Below are 16,713 nucleotides of genomic sequence, written 5' to 3' on the forward strand. Positions count from 1 at the left end.
GTGGAAAGAGGTTCTAGCAGCAGCCTGTTTATGGGTCCATGGTTATGTTGGTCTAAAGTTTCTGTATTGAATTAATTAAGGTAGTGGGCTGAAGCACTTTGAGCTTTTCCTACTACTGTGGATACAGTAAACAAGACTTCCACATGTAAAGGTGAGCACTGAGGCACCTGAATGACTTCTGTGGTTAAGAAGGGGGCTAATAAGAACATATGAGGCCAAACTGGGTCAGACCAAAAGTCCATCCAGCCCAGCATCCTGTCTACCAACAGCGGCCAATGCTAGGCATCCCAGAGGGAGAGTGAATCTAACAGGTAATGATCAACTGATTTCTCTCCTGCCATCCATCTCCACCCTCTGACAAACAGGCTAAGGACACTATTCCTTACCCATCCTGGCTAATAGCCATTAATAATGGTTAATAATAATTAACCTCCATGAATTTATCCAGTTCTCTTTTAAACCCTGTTATAGTTGTAGCCTTCACAACCTCCTCAGGCACAGAGTTCCACAGCTTGACTGTGAACCGAGTAAAGAAGAATTTCCTTTTATTTGTTTTAAAGCTGCTACCTATTAAAAATTAATATTTGAGCTTGCAGTTATTGAGCTTGCAGTTATCTCTCCTGTGAAGCGTCTCAGACTGCATCCACTGACAGGAATAAAAGTGTATTCTTACCTCATGTTGGCAAGACAGTCTAGTTTTAATGTGTCAGTACATACAGAAGAGCCAGTAGGGAGCCTGGGGAATTCATTATGAATTAGGGATCTTGTTTAAGTGTTCTGCTGGGACTTGCCTATACTTGCCCCAGCCCACATACCCACCCTCTTACCTTCCTGAGCCCAGCTATGGCCCCCTCAGAGCCAAGAGGAGAAACAGCCTGATGGTGGGTCCCAGGCTTGTGTAGTTTCCTGCACTCTTCTGTCTCCTTCTCAGGGAACAGTAGCTGCCACAAACCCTCTGTCTTTCTCCCTCCCAGCAGTGTCTTCCATGTGCAAGCTGGGCTCTGCCAGCTCCAGTAGTAGCTACCACTACTGCAGCCAATTTCTGTGGGGGAAAGGAAATTTTGCACACTTTTAATTTCTGCAAAATTCTGTATTGCCATGGTGCAGAATTCACCCAGGAGTAAATTGCATGTGATGGGGCAAAATGGAAATAGAGTATTAGAGGAAAATTGGGGGAAAAAAAGTGTTGCCACAGGATTTGATCCTGCTGTCAGTATACACTGGACCCTGTGTTCAATTCCAGTGGGGATCTGCAATCACTAGTCCACACCTCACTGTCAGTCTTCACTTTTACAAGATGCAATGATGCAACTCTACTTAAGTGCTGTTGCTTCACATGCAATAATTTGCCACTGTACATTCCTTTGGTGTTTTGGAGTACTGCCATTTTTGCAGCTGTGTGTATATATATGAGAATGACTTGGTTATGGAATTGCAATGCATACAAGCCTAAGATATTTCTTACTGGAAAATAAGTAAACCACCAGAAGGGAAAAAAATATTTTATTATATTTTCTACCAGTGTTGCCGCTTCTATAAGGCCTTTGCTACTATTTCACAAACTAATTCCATTTTCACATTTTTAAGCTTACACAAGGATTCAGAAATTCAAAATATATTCTTGATTTAAAATATATTGCAAAAATGTTCATCTAAACAAAGGTTGCAAATGACAGTTTTTACAACCAGATTTGTCTAATTCAGAGGTAAAAAATAGTCTCTCAATCTCACTTAAAGGGGACAAGTGCAGTTTAATTACAAATGAAATTAACTTGGCACGCTGGTGATTTTAAAGTGAGTATTCTTTCCAGAAACCATAAAATCATGACTGCATTACAGGAAATAACAGATAGAAGGACTGGAATGCTACTTGTTTTTCTAATAATGATAATAGAAAAATACACATTTTACTTAGAAATTAAAGAATAAAGTGATGACAATTTGAATACAAAAAATCCTACTTTTTAAAGTGTCTTGCTATATCATTAGTATCAAAGTGACTGCAATAGTACTCGAGATCAGAGAACTCTCTATAAAGCAATAAGGAGCCCATCAGAGAATATGGCTATTATAAAAATTATGGAAAAGGGAATAAAACCAAAAATGTTTCCTTTAAGGAAATTTAGACATTCTACTCAAGGTCAAACGGATTTTTTTTTTTTTTAAAGGCTCCCCAATGTTTTAGCAGCTAGCAAATCACAGGAGACGAGGGAAGTTACTGTTGTGAGGAGTTTACAATGCAACCACCACTTCAATCGTTACTTAAAAATATTTCAATTTTATCCAGAAAGTCCATTATTCAGTATCACCAGAAGGCAATTTCAATTAAAAAACTCAAAACATTCCAGCAATTAAACTAAAATGAAATGTAAACTCTGCTTGATAAGTTGTTTTCATGGTTACTTATGGACTCAATCACAAACTAGCTTACACACCACTGCACAAACTACCTGCATCATGGGTCATAATGCAAGAGGGAATGCAGCCACCTAGGAGCAGCTAACTCTCTCCTGGCCAGGCAGTGAGCCAACCAGAGCAACAGAACACGTGCAGAAGGTGATTTAAGCTACATTAGAAAGAAGGCTAGCATCTTACATCTCCCATGGAGCAAAGAGGAAGCAGGGACCACACTGCAACTCTTAGTCACAATATGGCCCCTGCTCCTGGGGTAGTGCAGTTATATGCTGCCCCTTACTCAGAGCAGTTTGCAAGCTGCCAATCTAGCCCTAAGTCATCAAAATCCCTTGTGGTGTACACAATAGCTCATTTTGGATCCAGTCTTGGGCACTCTGTATTGCATGGCTATATGTACATACTAAACTCCACATTACGATAGGAACATTGTCACAGTAATAAAATATTTAAAGAAGCATTTTTCAACTGATTATTTAAAAGGATAAATATGTTAGAATTGAATCATCATTGACACATCCTTAGTTCTTTGCACTTCCCTCAGCTTGGAGGGTGGAGGTAAACTAGTCTGTTTATAGTCCATTTCACTTGCATTATGCTGCAGTGTTTGTTTCACTATTTCTATTTAATTATTTCTATTTAATAGAAAATTTCTATTTAATTTCATATCTATCTATATAAATCTTGGGCCTAAAACTACTAAGTGCTCATTTAGGTCAATCTCACTTAGGGCAAGTCTACACCAGTGTTTTTCAAAGTTCAGGTAGCGACCCAGTACTGAGTCGCAGCATGTAAGGTTCTGGGTCACCTTGCTCAGCACCCAGGGACATTAAAAGTCCCATTGGCAGTGCTGCCCAGTTAAGACAGGCTAGTGACTATCTATTCTGACACCGCGTTGTGCCCCCAAAGCAGCCATCAGCAGGTCCGACTTCTAGGCGGGGGGCCACGGGCCTCTGCACACCGTCCCCATGCTGAGCACCAGTTCCGAAGTCCCATTGACTGGGAACTGGCCAATAGGAGCTGGAGGGGCTGGGGGTGAGAGCCACGCGGAGCCGCTTGCGCACCTCTGCCTAGGAGCCAGACCTGCTGCTGGCCGCTTCTGGGGCACAGCATGATCTGTGGTGCCAGGATAGGCGGGAAGCCTGCCTCTGCACCCCAGCTGCACTGCTGACTGGGAGCCGCCTAAGGTAAGCCCACACCCCAATCTCCTGCCCCAGCTGAGCCCCCCCCAATCCAGAACCCCTTCCTGCACCCCAAAGCCCTCATCCTCAACCCAGGGCCCCCTCTCACACCCTGAAACCCTCATTCCCCCCCACACACCCCAACGCCCTCATCCCCAGCTCCACTGGGTCGCGGGCATCAATAATTTTCTTCAACAGGGTCCCCAGAAAAAAAAGTTTGAAAACCACTAGTCTACACTACAGGATTAAGTCGACCTAAGTTACGCAGTCCAGCTATGTGAATAACATAGCTGGAGTCGCTGTTGCTTAGGTCGACTTACTGCAGTTCCTACACTGCACTGGGTGTAGAGTTTCTCCCATCCACTTACCTTATGCTTCTCATTCTGGTGGAGTATCGGAGTCGATGGGAGAGCGATCTGTGGTTGATTTAGCAGGTCTTCACTAGACCCGCTAAATCTACCCCCAGTGGATCGATCGCCGCAGCATCGATCCACAGTGTAGACTTATCGTGAAGTCACAATAAGGGTAATACTTCTGCAGTGCAAGAGCAACGTAGCACATTGGTAAGTTTTTGGAATTTACTGCAGAGATCATAACTAAGCTTTTTTTTCTGTTCACATTAAAATAGTTAATATACACTCCATAGTAGTTAGCTCAGACCTTCAAATTTCTTGACCTGATGAATTATAGACATTGCAGCAGTTTGTAGAAACATGCCATATTGAGTTGTGAACGGCAAGCCAAATTGACAACTCAAACATCAAAGGAAATAGCACTTTAAAATGGTATCTGATGTGAGCTATGCAATAAAGAGTCTTAAAAGTATAGATCACTCCCATATTAAGTCATGTTAGTTTAATATAAGAATCAAGTGACTAGCTGGTGCATTCAACAATCTGCAGAATTATAGCATATGGACTTCAGGAATGTATACGAGCTTCTTCTGCAGGGGCTGAGAACCTGCTACAGCTTGTTTTCAGTTGTAGATATGTCTGCTAATACAGGGTCTGATCCACCACATCGAAGCCTATGACTGAAATTGTGGTCCCCTTGAAGTCAGTAACAAAACTTCCATTGATTTCAGGGGAATCAGGATTTCACCCAAAGAGTCTACAGCACTCTAATACAAATAAGATTCCAGTAGGACCAGCTGCTAGTCAACCAGGAGAGTGAGCTTTTAAGTGACGCTCAGCATCCATACAACTTAGAAGTATGGAAGTACAGCATGGCCAGAGTGCCCTTTCAGAGCAAGAAATTATTTTAAAGGGGCAATGGATAAATACTAAGCACTGAGTTTGTGTATCAAAACATGATAGGACAGAGTATGCTTCAGAAAATAATTAAATGGGGATTCAATCTTAGTTTAGTTTAGTTCCTGAAATACACTATTATGAACTAGTGCTGCACTGTAGCAAGTGTGTTTCACCAAGAAAAAAGTAAGGCCCATATGGCTGAGCTATATAGAGATTAAGATGTATGTTCTAAACAGTTTCCTCATTGGTAGGTAAGTCCTTATGTTATCGCTGGCAGGAGTTTTCAGATACCATTTTAACAGGGAAGGGAAGGGGTTATCAACATTTTCCTGAAAGGACAAGCAAAAATGCGAGATGAGATCAGTATTAACACGAGTCCAAATAGGGCAACTACAGTTGCACGGCACTTTTAAAAGCTATAAGAACATGACTTTTTTTTTTTTTTAAATCAATAAGATTTCATCATGGGTTTGAGGCAGGAGGTTTGAAGAAACCAATCTTACGGAAATATCGGACAAGGAATGGCACAGAAACTAAGGTAATGCTGATTCGGACTGGAGCAAACACTTTGTGAATAGCGTAGGCCAACACAAATGTGCTTGTACCAGCAGCCACTTTGGATTGCACCAATGCTTCATTGAATCCAAGTTTTAGGAGAACTGCAGTCATGTCCACGCCACTGGGGAGGGAAAAAAGGAAAAAAGAATTTATTGTAATTAAAAAAATATATACATATCAAAAAGTTGTACCAGTTCCCTTATATTAGGAAAGAGATCTTTTGTTTACTTTGGATAATCTGTGTACTCGTGCTCCTGTTCCCTAACTGAACACCTACCTTGGTTACAGCAGAACAGTGTTAATATTTATGTCATTACTTAAAAAGCAGTTAAACAGTGTGCCAGATTCTGATCAAACACAATTGATGAGTTTCTAAAATGGTGGCACTCTAGGTTTATACTGCTCTCACTGAGATTAGATTGCAATCTTTCTGAAAAAAGAGAAGGAGTACTTGTGGCACCTTAGAGACCAACACGGCTGCTACTCTGAAATCTTTCTGAAGATGCCAAAGGCCCATGCTGTTTGACATTTCCCTTTTTCTATGTAAATCAAAAGCCTAAATCACAGATGCATTAAGAAATTAAAATTCCAACAAATATACTAAACTGTGATTGACTTATGGAGGCACCATCAACTAGAAATCTAATCAATTATAAATTGTAATTTGAGGTATTACATTTGTCTCTGAGCCCTCCCATACCTAACTAATTTTTGTGGTTTTACAAGTTTAATTTTTCTCCTCCCCTACTGCTGTGTGAAAGGTCCACACAACATACAGAAACTAACAAAATACAAAGTGCTGTCAAATGCACAGTGTGATATTTTTGACAACTTCAGATGATGCCCGTTACAAGAGTAGGAAACAACTTTTCAGACTGAAGTGTGATATTTTTTCCCCTCCCAGGTTGGTGTTCCTATAAAACCAAATACCTTCTCATTCATCCCCCTTTTCTCTGCTTTCACAATTGTACAGCTACAGCATCAGCCCAATCTTCAGATATGTCCTTTATGGTGTTAAAAAAAATGTAGGGCTGGAAGGGATCTCAAGAGGTCACCTAGACCATCCCCGACAGGTGTTTGTCTAACTTGTTCTTAAAAGCCTCCAATGACAAAGATTCCACAACCTCTCTAGATAACATCCCTGTTCTATTATTCTAACTTCTGAATTAAAAAAATTGGAAGTTTGTAAATAGTCTTTACAAGATTTAAAGTTTAACCAACATGCAAAATGAAACAAACCATCAGTAAATCTGACCTAGAGTAAGACAACAATACACCCATACATAATGCTGAAAGTTCGCTAATGGATGAGTAAAAAGACTGTTTGAATGCTAAATAACTTATGTAAAAGCAGACCAAAGGAAAGAAAGAGGGACTTGTCTTAACTCCTGCCATCTATCAGTCACGTATACATTGCAAACAAGGAAGCCACAACTGTTTTCAGTTGTCTAGAATAGGCTCTACATTCTGGAGTATTTCATAAATGACATTGCAATGGTCCATTTTTCCCCACTGCACTTCTCGCACTTGGCCATACAATAAGACTTAGTAGGATTTGATTTACGTCCTTAGGCATTGGTAAGCATCAATTTCACCTGACACAGAATTCAAACAAACAAAAAAAATCCATCAACAGTTGGCAAATGCACCTAGCACCTATAGGAATCTGGTGTCACTGGCCTCACAGCCATACAGAGAACCCTCTGCAGTCCTGGTGACTCACTCCCTGGCCAGGAGTCATCTCTGAGCAGGAGCCCGTTCAGCAGCTGGGTGGCATCCCCCTAGTTGTGGGCTCCTTCTCCTCCTCACGGCTCTGGCCAAAGGTCTCTGCTCTGCCAAGCCAGGACCACAGCCTCTCCTTGCACCTTGTGCCCTCTTGTCTCAGGCCTCTCAGCCACACAGGGAGCCCCCTGCAGCCTTGCTGTCAGGGCTACCCTAACCCTCCCCCCTTTATTTCCTACCAATGTGAAAATTAAAAAATAAATAGTTACAAATAAAAAAAATGCTTAAAAATAAAATTCAATATTAATTGTCAAACTTACAAAAAAATCTAATTCTGCTGTTCCTACATGTAAAGGTACATGAATTGTTTTGTAACAGGGGAGTTATGTTTGTGCAGTGCATGAGGGATCTTTGCCATCATGTGCTCTGTTCCTGTAAATAATTATGTACATTTCTAAAAATAGGACATGATCCCACCAAAAGCCATGTACAAACTCCTCCTTCCCTCTCTCTCTCTCCTCCCTGGTTGTCTCCCTTCTGTTTATTTTTTTAATCCAGTCCTGTATTTGTTTTAATCCTTCTGCAGTTACAGGCAAAATTCTAACTGGTGCCTTTCAAGGAACCTACCAGGCTACATTATTCTTTTGCTCTCCTTTCTTGCATGCAAGTCCCCAAGTAGATCTCCAGGGTAATCAGGGCCAGATTTACACCTTACGTGTCCCTAAGCACAGCATCATCAGCATGTCCCCAGCCTACAGGTGACCTTCGTGTTTTCCATTAAAAGAAAAAAGAAAAACTTTTAACCCTCTTAATTTTTAGGCACCCCTAGGCAAATGCCTACTGTGCCTAATTGGAAATTTGGCCCTGCGGGTAATCACCTTGTTTTGGATACAGTTCTGTTTTTATTTGATTTATACTGAATTAAAACACAACAATCTTCAGCTCCAGCACACAGCGGTGGCTCTCAGATCTACACAACTCAAGCCAGTGTTTCATTAAAACAGCATGTCCCCAGAACATGAACATAAACTGCCTTCTGGATGACTGCACTGGCACACTCCCTATCCTCCATGCCCCCAGGTGCAGAGCAAGGTACATTTTAAATGCAAACCCTCATCTTTATTCTTGCTGGTCTCAATACAGACTGGTCCTAAATCTGCAGCTGCTCCATACATAGATCTCCAATGGGAAGCCATGAGACTTCTGCACACACAGAGCTGTCTGCTGTTGTGTCTCAACATTGGGCCCCGACTAGTCTCCGGAGTTAAGTACTGCCTCAAATATCCACGTCTACTTGATATTTCTTATTTTAAAACACAGGATTACCCAACACCAGAGAGTCTGCAAGAAAAACCACACCTTGAAACAGCCAGGTAGAATATTCCCAAAGACGTTAAGGAAATTCCAATGTGGAATGAAACTCCTACAGCGCCGTATTCTTTAAAAACTTTTTTCAGCTGCTGGGATTTGTTGGGTTTCTTCTCATCCTCATCACTGGGATCTGTGACTTCCTTTTCAGGGGATCTACTTGTGTCCTATCCAAAAAGAAAACGATGATTTAGAACAAACACTCACATGACACACAATGTCCAGGTTCCAGTTAATTGTCTCAAGCTACTTGTTGAGAAACAAAATAAAGCACAGAACTCTATGCCGTGCTGTTCTTAGGTGCTTTGGATGGGGGGCAAAACAAAGATTCACAGTATTAGGTGCAATTTACGCCATGGAATAGAGTCCACACAAGGTGGCCATTAACCTAGGCTTAAGGGATGCACTGAGCTCTGTGTGGACCCCAGCACTAGGACAAGTTTTCCCATTACAGAATAATAAATATAGACAATCTGATCCTGAAACTGACTCAGTTCGGGCAGAGTTCCACCCACAGAAACACTTGTAGGATAGGATACATAGTTTGTATGCCAGAGTGATTTTGCTTTGTACCTCAATGTTCAGCCTCACAGTGCAGATCCTTAAGGAGCACTGTATCGCCAAAGGCCAAGTGATTGGTAACACAGAAAGCACATTTGACACCACATATTGAGAGATGTCAGCTTAAAATAATTTACCCCTGGATGAGGCCCAACATTTTAAACTCTTGTAAATCACGTTCTGTGCATCAGCAACACAGAGAAAGAACCTGAGAATTATTGCTGTAGCTTGGTAGCAATGAACAGCACTATCCTTCCCTGGCTGAAAAAATGATATGCTAGCACTGGTTTGGCTGCCATTGACAGACTTCTGCCTCAGCCATTGGGGAACCCATTTCATTTCTTCTTCTGGCATTTCTATAACAGAATAAGGTTTAAAATAGAATTTTCATATTTAAAGCAGTTTCAAAGCAACCTGATCCTAACCATGCAGGTAGAGCCTCAGGTACTAGATCTGACAGAGTCTTGGACTTTATCTTGTCTTAACCCCAAAGGAAATGTTGGCCAAGACAAGAGGGAAAAACCTTGGGACCTTTCACTTATTACTGGACAAAAGGATGGACAGAAGGGTTCCCTCTTCTTCAATTTACTTAATAGTAGGGGTGCCATTCTGACAGCCACTAAGACTGACACCCCCTGTTTATTTACAGCAGAAGCAGTGCCACTGGATGCTTCCCACCAGTCAATGTGCCTCAAACCTTGACCTGGATAGAGGAGAGAATATTTCAGTTTCCTTTGCCCATTCAGTCTTTTGACTCTTTCAGCCTGCCAATAAGTAGGCCCAGTTAAGCTCCACATTATATATGCTTTCAATTTACAGTGCTAAAGGGTATCTCAGGCAGTCATACAATCAGGAGAGGATTTTCAGGAACTCCAGGCTCATTATATGAAAGCCAACTCTGCTAAATGAAATCACAGGATCTGAGATATGTACCCTGTTCTTGTCACCCAAGTGACTTCCATTTCTTTCAATTTTGCTCTCACTAATCTAGGGCACTAGACTAAAATACATTGAGGCAGCTTCTGAATCTGTATTGGCTGTGAGGCAAGAGATTTAGCCAGTACCATGTTAGCAGCTGTTTATGATGACTATCCATGTGGTCATGCCTTGTATATCTACTTGCTTAGTAAAGAAAGCTCAGAGAACAGAATTATATTCTATAACATCTCTGTAGAAAGTCTATTTTTCTTGGACCCAGGGAGTCCTGTAATGCAAGAAATCAACCCACCAGAAGGTTAAGGTGCTCAACATGTTTAAGAATTTAGCAGTGACTGAAAGCAACCAAAAGCACAGAGTTGGCCACAATCCTGGAGCTGAATCCCCTTGCCCCGGTCATGCATCTGGTTGATGAACCTTAGTGAGGGCAGATCCATATTAATGACATTTATTTTTAGATTATTGTTTTGAGACAAAGGAAATTCAATATTTACTTGTAGAACCAGCCCTGCAGAAATGCAATAATGAAAAAAATATTTTAAAAGGCTTAGTTAAAAAAACCAAAAAAAAAAAAAACACGCGAACACACACCATATTAGAGGGACTACTTTGAATTGTGAGCATCTGTAGTTATATGATGTTCTTTAGCAATACCAACAGGACTATTTCCCCCTAAACGAACAAAAAATCTAACTGTATTAAGAATAAAAAAATTAGTATGGTCACAAAAGGGTCTCAAATAACAACGTTTAATCTAAAAAGAAAAATACATATGGATAATGGTGTGCAGACAGTGGGTGGTCTGATGCAGAAGAGAAAGCAGCTCATGTCAAGAACTCCAAGTGACGGTTCTCATTCAATTCTCATGGCATTGCTCTCTTCAGCATTTTAGAAAACAGTATCATTACTTCCATATTTTTCAAAGGCACTGTACTCTGGAATTCCCACTGATCTTAATGGGTACTAGCTGATGCAATGCATCTCTGAAAAACGAAAGAGATGAATTTTTTATGGTTTACTACTTGGCCATAAAAATTAACCTGGAGCTGAACCTTCACATTTAGAAATTCTGGCACAAAGAAGTTTAAAAACACCCCTCCCCCCCAGCAAAAGAGGAAAAAATATCCAAACACCCACATATAGTTCAGTCAGGTTGTGGAATTTTAGAACATTACACATTTTGCTCTCATGCACTCAGGTTGCATTTCTAACCAAGACCACTCCTTTAAAAAAAAATTATATATATATTATTATATAATTATATTATTTATATTATATAATTATAATATAATAACATATACATATACACACACACACGTATTGAACAGTGAAAATACATGTGTAGATAACTAAGGAGTCCACACTCTGTCTTTGAACTGAAATAGGGAAGAGGATAAAAGAGATAAGAAAGACCGTTAGTTCCCCACCCCAGAACATTTTGAAGTGTCCTGCCCATTGTAGTTTTAAGTGTCCCAAGTGACCGGGCCCCTGACATATACCTTGGGAAACGATTCTGCAGGCTAATAGATATTGCTGCCTGGAACATTCAACCTAAACTTTCCAACTGAATTTCATCCCTTTTCTCTTGTGTCTTAACTGTCACTTTGGAAAAAAACTGGGTACTTGAGATCATCTATAAAATTCAAAATGTGCAGCCTGCCATATGGCAGGAAGCGAGAATCCTTCTCCTGTATTTTATGTTGCACACACACATTACAAGTACTAGAACCATTTCCTCTATTTTAACACTTTCTGTTCTTAAAGCCTATCCTATAAAAACTGAAGCAGCTTGAAAACAAGTAATGTTTTTGGCCAGTGTGTGCAGACAGGACATCATTTTTTTTTTTTTTAAAAAAAAGTGAGCTGTAGCTCACGAAAGCTTATGCTCTAATAAATTTGTTAGTCTCTAAGGTGCCACAAGTACTCCTTTTCTTTTTATTAAAACTGTGTCCAGTATGTGTAAGTTAGCACTAGCTATTACAACAATATAACTAGAGATTTCAAAGATTTCAAAGAACAACAAACAGCTTCCTATGGGATGAAATAAGAATATTTCCCTCCCTCAGTACCCTGCGGTGAGGCCATCTCCCCAATAGTGACTCCTTGGCATCTTTATTCCCTCAATAGATCTTTTTTCAGAGTAGCAGCCGTGTTAGTCTGTATTCGCAAAAAGAAAAGGAGTACTTGTGGCACCTTAGAGACTAACAAATTTATTAGAGCATAAGCTTTGATGAAGTGAGCTGTAGCTCACGAAAGCTTATGCTCTAATAAATTTGTTAGTCTCTAAGGTGCCACAAGTACTCCTTTTCAATAGATCTTGATGGTGATGTAGAAAATTAACTCACTTTGGACAGAAACACTGTAGAACCTGACATAATGACAGGTTTCAGAGTAGCAGCCGCGTTAGTCTGTATTCGCAAAAAGAGAAGGAGGACTTGTGGCACCTTAGAGACTAACAAATTTATTAGAGCATAAGCTTTCGTGAGCTACAGCTCACTTCATCGGAGCTGTAGCCCACGAAAGCTTATGCTCAAATAAATTTGTTAGTCTCTAAGGTGCCACAAGTCCTCCTTTTCTTTTTGTAGGAGCTGAGAAATTCTGTTGCAAGATTACAGGTTTCAGAGTAGCAGCCATGTTAGTCTGTATTCGCAAAAAGAAAAGGAGTACTTGTGGCACCTTAGAGACTAACAAATTTATTAGAGCATAAGCTTTCCTGAGCTACAGCTCACTTCATCGGATGCATTTGGTTGCAAGATTAGGTCTTTATCGTTAGCCCAGCCACAGCTCCCTTGCCTCTCAGGGGGACAGTGCCTTCCCACTCCAGACCCCAGGCATGATGCAGCTTCAGAAAGCACACGTGGATTGCACGGAATGGGAGGAAGCCTGGGCGGGGGGGTCGGTATGTGCCAGTATTGCCCGGGATACACCGACACTACAGAGAAGCGAAGCTAAACCCACTTTGGAAGTTGCTGCTGACTCAGCCTGAGTCCCCCTCACCCACCTTCCCGGAGCTCCCGCGGCCGCTGCTGGCCGTTGCTTGCAGAGTTATCTGGGGCTCCAGATGGCTGAACTCTGCGTCCTCTTGCACCTGCTGTTTGCATCCGAAGCCCCGGTGGGGGGGCAGATAACCCGCCTGAGCAGCTCTGCAGCCGGCCCGGCGGCTGGGATCAGCCGGGGGCAGGAAGCGGAGGGGGCTTTGCAGCCGCAGGTCCCCCAGGACGAGCCAGCTGCCCTCCCGTCGGAGGCTGGGGCGAGGCTCCCTCCTGGGCGGAGCCTCTCCAGCGTCGGGGGCGGCCTGCACCTGGCCGCCAAGGGACGGCGGGGCCCCCGCTGCTGCTCTGGGGCTGCTGCCCGCCTTGCGCCAGACGATGCGTGCGGCAGCTTGGAGCAGCGCCGGAGGGCCCAGGTGCACCAGCCAGGGCATTGCTGGAACAGGCGAGCCCGGCAAGGGAGGCCGCCCGGGCCCGCAGAGACTAAAAGAGCCACCCCCGCTCCGAGCCCGGCACCCTCCTCCTTAAAGAGACAGCGGCCCTGCCTCGCGAGCAGGCCGGCAGCCCCGTTCGCAGCAGCCTCCTCCCCGGCCCCTGGCGGGGAGGGAGAAGCGAGGTCCCCTCCCTGTCCCCTCCCCCGCAGATCGTCCTCGGGAGAGCCGGGCCTGGCCGTCGCTTCTTTGCACCACTTCAGCCCCGCAGGGTACGCGCTGCAGATGGGGGAGGGCTCAGCCCAGCTCCGCCTGGACCGGGGCGGAGGGGCCGTTAGGCGGAGGGCCGGCGAAGCCCGGGGGGGGGGGGTTCGTTATGCACAAGCAGGAGCGGGGGTGCTGAGTCAGCAGCTGGCTCAGCATACCCCGCTCGTCAGCTCTCCCCGGGGCCGGGGGAGCGGAGTGAAAGGCAGGGAGTTAGCAGAGGGTGCCAATGAACTGAGTAGAGAGACAGCTAAAGGGCTAGCTGGGTGCAAAAGACTCCCCCTGTCCCCCCAGCTGCTAATACTACAAGCAGACGGGAAGGAAAGGCTGGGGAGGAGAGTGGAGAGTCTGAAGGAAGGTAGGACTAGCAGCTAATAATTTTATTAAGATAATGTTGACGTACAAAGCAAACGGCACAGAGTTTAGGCATAGAAGTTTCTGGTTATCAGGGAATAAGGTACAGATTATCAAGGGGTGCAAAATTCAGTTCAGGAGCGGGTGGCGTAAGGAATACATAATCTGCAATCTCCCCGATTGGGGGTAAAAGTTTAACAGGTCAAAGTACAGACATTGAGATATGAGGGTATGTTGTCCATATAATGGCTATGTTCAGGTGTGGAGTATAATGAGCGGATGCCATGCTGAGGATGGATCTACCCTCATTTGGTGGGATTTAATGTTCAGTGAGTTTATGGTTCCAGTTCATATGGTCCAATGAAAAAAGTCTCTCAGTCCCTTTCCCATGGTTGATGCACAACGTTGTACCGGTTCACACCTCCTGGTACTGTCGGAGGCCGGTGATGTGTTCGATGTAGATGTCCCTGGACCATCAGATTGTGTCCGAGACCATGAGGCGCCGCATGAGCCGTGCGTACCGTCGACCGATCCCGCAGTTCCGCAGCACACACTCATGCACCCAAGCGCCCAGGGCTCCGACAATCAGGGCATCCATCTGCACCTCGTAGCCCTTCGCTCTCAGGGTGTCGGCCATGGGGGCGTATTTTTCCAGCTTACGAGCTCAGGATTCGCAGAAGGCCGGGGTCCTGTTCTCGAAGGAGACCGTGATGTCGATGAGGATGATCTTTTTCTGGTCCTCGTTGGTGATTACCACATCAGGTCGCAACTGGCTGTCCGTCCCGGGGATGGTGGAATTCACAGCGACCTCCCCCAGGCATGGTGCGATGGTTTTCACCAGGCAGCTCTGGATGGTGTTGTGGCGCAGCTGCCAGGCTCTTGAGTGGGACTTGCAGCTGCACAGGACGTGGAGCAGGGTCTCGTTGGAGTAGCCGCACTTCCTGCAACGCTTGTCTCGGTTCCCGTGGCGGACGGTTCCGTTGAGTGGGACGCAGTTGAGCCGGGCACGGTGGCTGAACCGCCAGTCGGCGAAACGGGTGAAGCTGCCCCCGGTGAGAAAGTGGTTGCTGGCGTCCCACTTGCTGGTCTGTTCGAAGACTTTACCCCGGTCTGGTTTACGCTTCAGGGTTTCCATGTACAACGAGTGGATGGCCGCCTCCGGGTCCTCTCCAGCATGCCCCTCGCGCTCGGGGTGACGATGTTGTCGTCGGACCTGATCTGCGGCACCAGGACTCCCAGCTCCTGGCACTCCTCGCGCCACTCCCAGCAGCAGCCGATGCGCTTCCCCAGGCGACACGTGGCATTGCGAGCGTGGGACCACAGTGAAGTGATGTCGCCACCGTCCCGTCCACATTCGCCATCCAGAGAACCGCTCAGGAATCTGGTGGTGTCTTGGTTGGAGGGGGCTCTGCCGATCCGCTTCTTTGTTGCTTCATGGAGGGTGTTTGCTGCGATGTTCCTTACCATGGCATTGGGACACGTCAGCAGGCGGAAGGCGTGAGTGATCACCGCGATGTCACACAGGTCACCCATGAGGGGGACATTGGTACCGCCATGCCTGTGGGCGATATAGACCAGCTCGTTGCTGGCTCTCTGTGGAAGGAACAGCCACTTCTTCACCAGCTGCCGGATGATCTTGTCTGCCTTGTTGAGGGGTACCTTCGCCACGGCGGATCCCCTTAGGACGAAAGAGATGCGGGGGATCAGGAAGGTGTTCAGGGCATTTATCTTCTGCCATGGTGCTAGCAGGGAGGCATCGATCTTGGTGGCATCCTGCAAGATCTCCTGGATGGTGTCCTCGGGTGTCTGCCGGACATGGAAACCTATCGGCGTGCTGAGGTACCGGTACGCCTGCCCCTCTTCCAGGGGGATGATGGGCTTGCCCTGGATCTGGAACCCTGTCGCCTGCACCGAGTCCCTTTTGCTGCCGTCGATGTGAAGAGATGCGCACTTCTTTGCATTGAAGCGGAGCCCCATCCAATCGGCAGCTCGACTGGTGTCATCTAGCATACATTGGAGGTTCTCTGGGTCGTCTGTGATCGGGACCAGGTCATCCGCGTAAGCCAGGATGTTCACCTTCTCACCATGGAGGTTGAAGCCATCTGTGTTATTGGAGATCACTCGCAGCAACGGCTCCATGGCTAGGTTAAAGATGATGGGGCTGAGGGGACAGCCCTGCTTAACTCCGCTCCGGATCAGGATCTCAGCGGTCTCCCCTTCGACCGAGCGAATGGTTGTGCTGCATCCCTCGTACACCTCTCAGATAACACAGAGGAAGTTCTCTGGCATCCCAAACTCCTGGAGCGTGGCAAAGATGTGGTGGTGCGGCATGGACCCACAGGCATTAGCCAGGTCGAGCCATGCTACCGTGCACCGCCTCCGCACCTTTCTGGCCATTTCGATGGTGGTTTGGAAGACAAAGTTGTGTTCATAGCAGCCCTCACAGGACATGAAGCCTTTCTAGGTGGAGCTGATGGCTCCCCTGCTCACTGACCACTCCGTGATCCTCAACGCCAGGCAGCTGGCATAGAGCTTGTACATCGTGGAGCAGAGGGAGATGGGCCTCCAGTTGCTGGGATGGTCCCACTCACCCTTCTTGTACACCAGTACCGTCATGGCCTTCTTCCAGGAACTGGGAGTCCAGCGGAATCACTTGCACTGATTAAAGAGAGTGGTGAGGACC

General features: G+C 45.2%; 1 protein-coding gene across 1 annotated transcript; it reads right to left on the reverse strand.

Annotated features, from left to right (window-relative positions):
• Positions 1 to 1,487: 1,487 nt before the first annotated feature.
• FAM210B (family with sequence similarity 210 member B) lies at positions 1,488 to 13,674 on the reverse strand. Its single transcript, XM_038369515.2, has 3 exons — positions 12,993 to 13,674; positions 8,486 to 8,661; positions 1,488 to 5,525 (listed from the first exon to the last, which is right to left on the reverse strand). Exons 1-3 carry the CDS (start codon positions 13,413 to 13,415, stop codon positions 5,309 to 5,311), a joined length of 816 nt encoding a protein of 271 aa, XP_038225443.1. The 5' UTR covers positions 13,416 to 13,674; the 3' UTR covers positions 1,488 to 5,308.
• Between the last annotated feature and the right edge of the window lie 3,039 nt (positions 13,675 to 16,713).

Source organism: Dermochelys coriacea, chromosome 13, assembly GCF_009764565.3.
Source record: "Dermochelys coriacea isolate rDerCor1 chromosome 13, rDerCor1.pri.v4, whole genome shotgun sequence".
Lineage (NCBI taxonomy): Eukaryota > Metazoa > Chordata > Testudines > Dermochelyidae > Dermochelys > Dermochelys coriacea.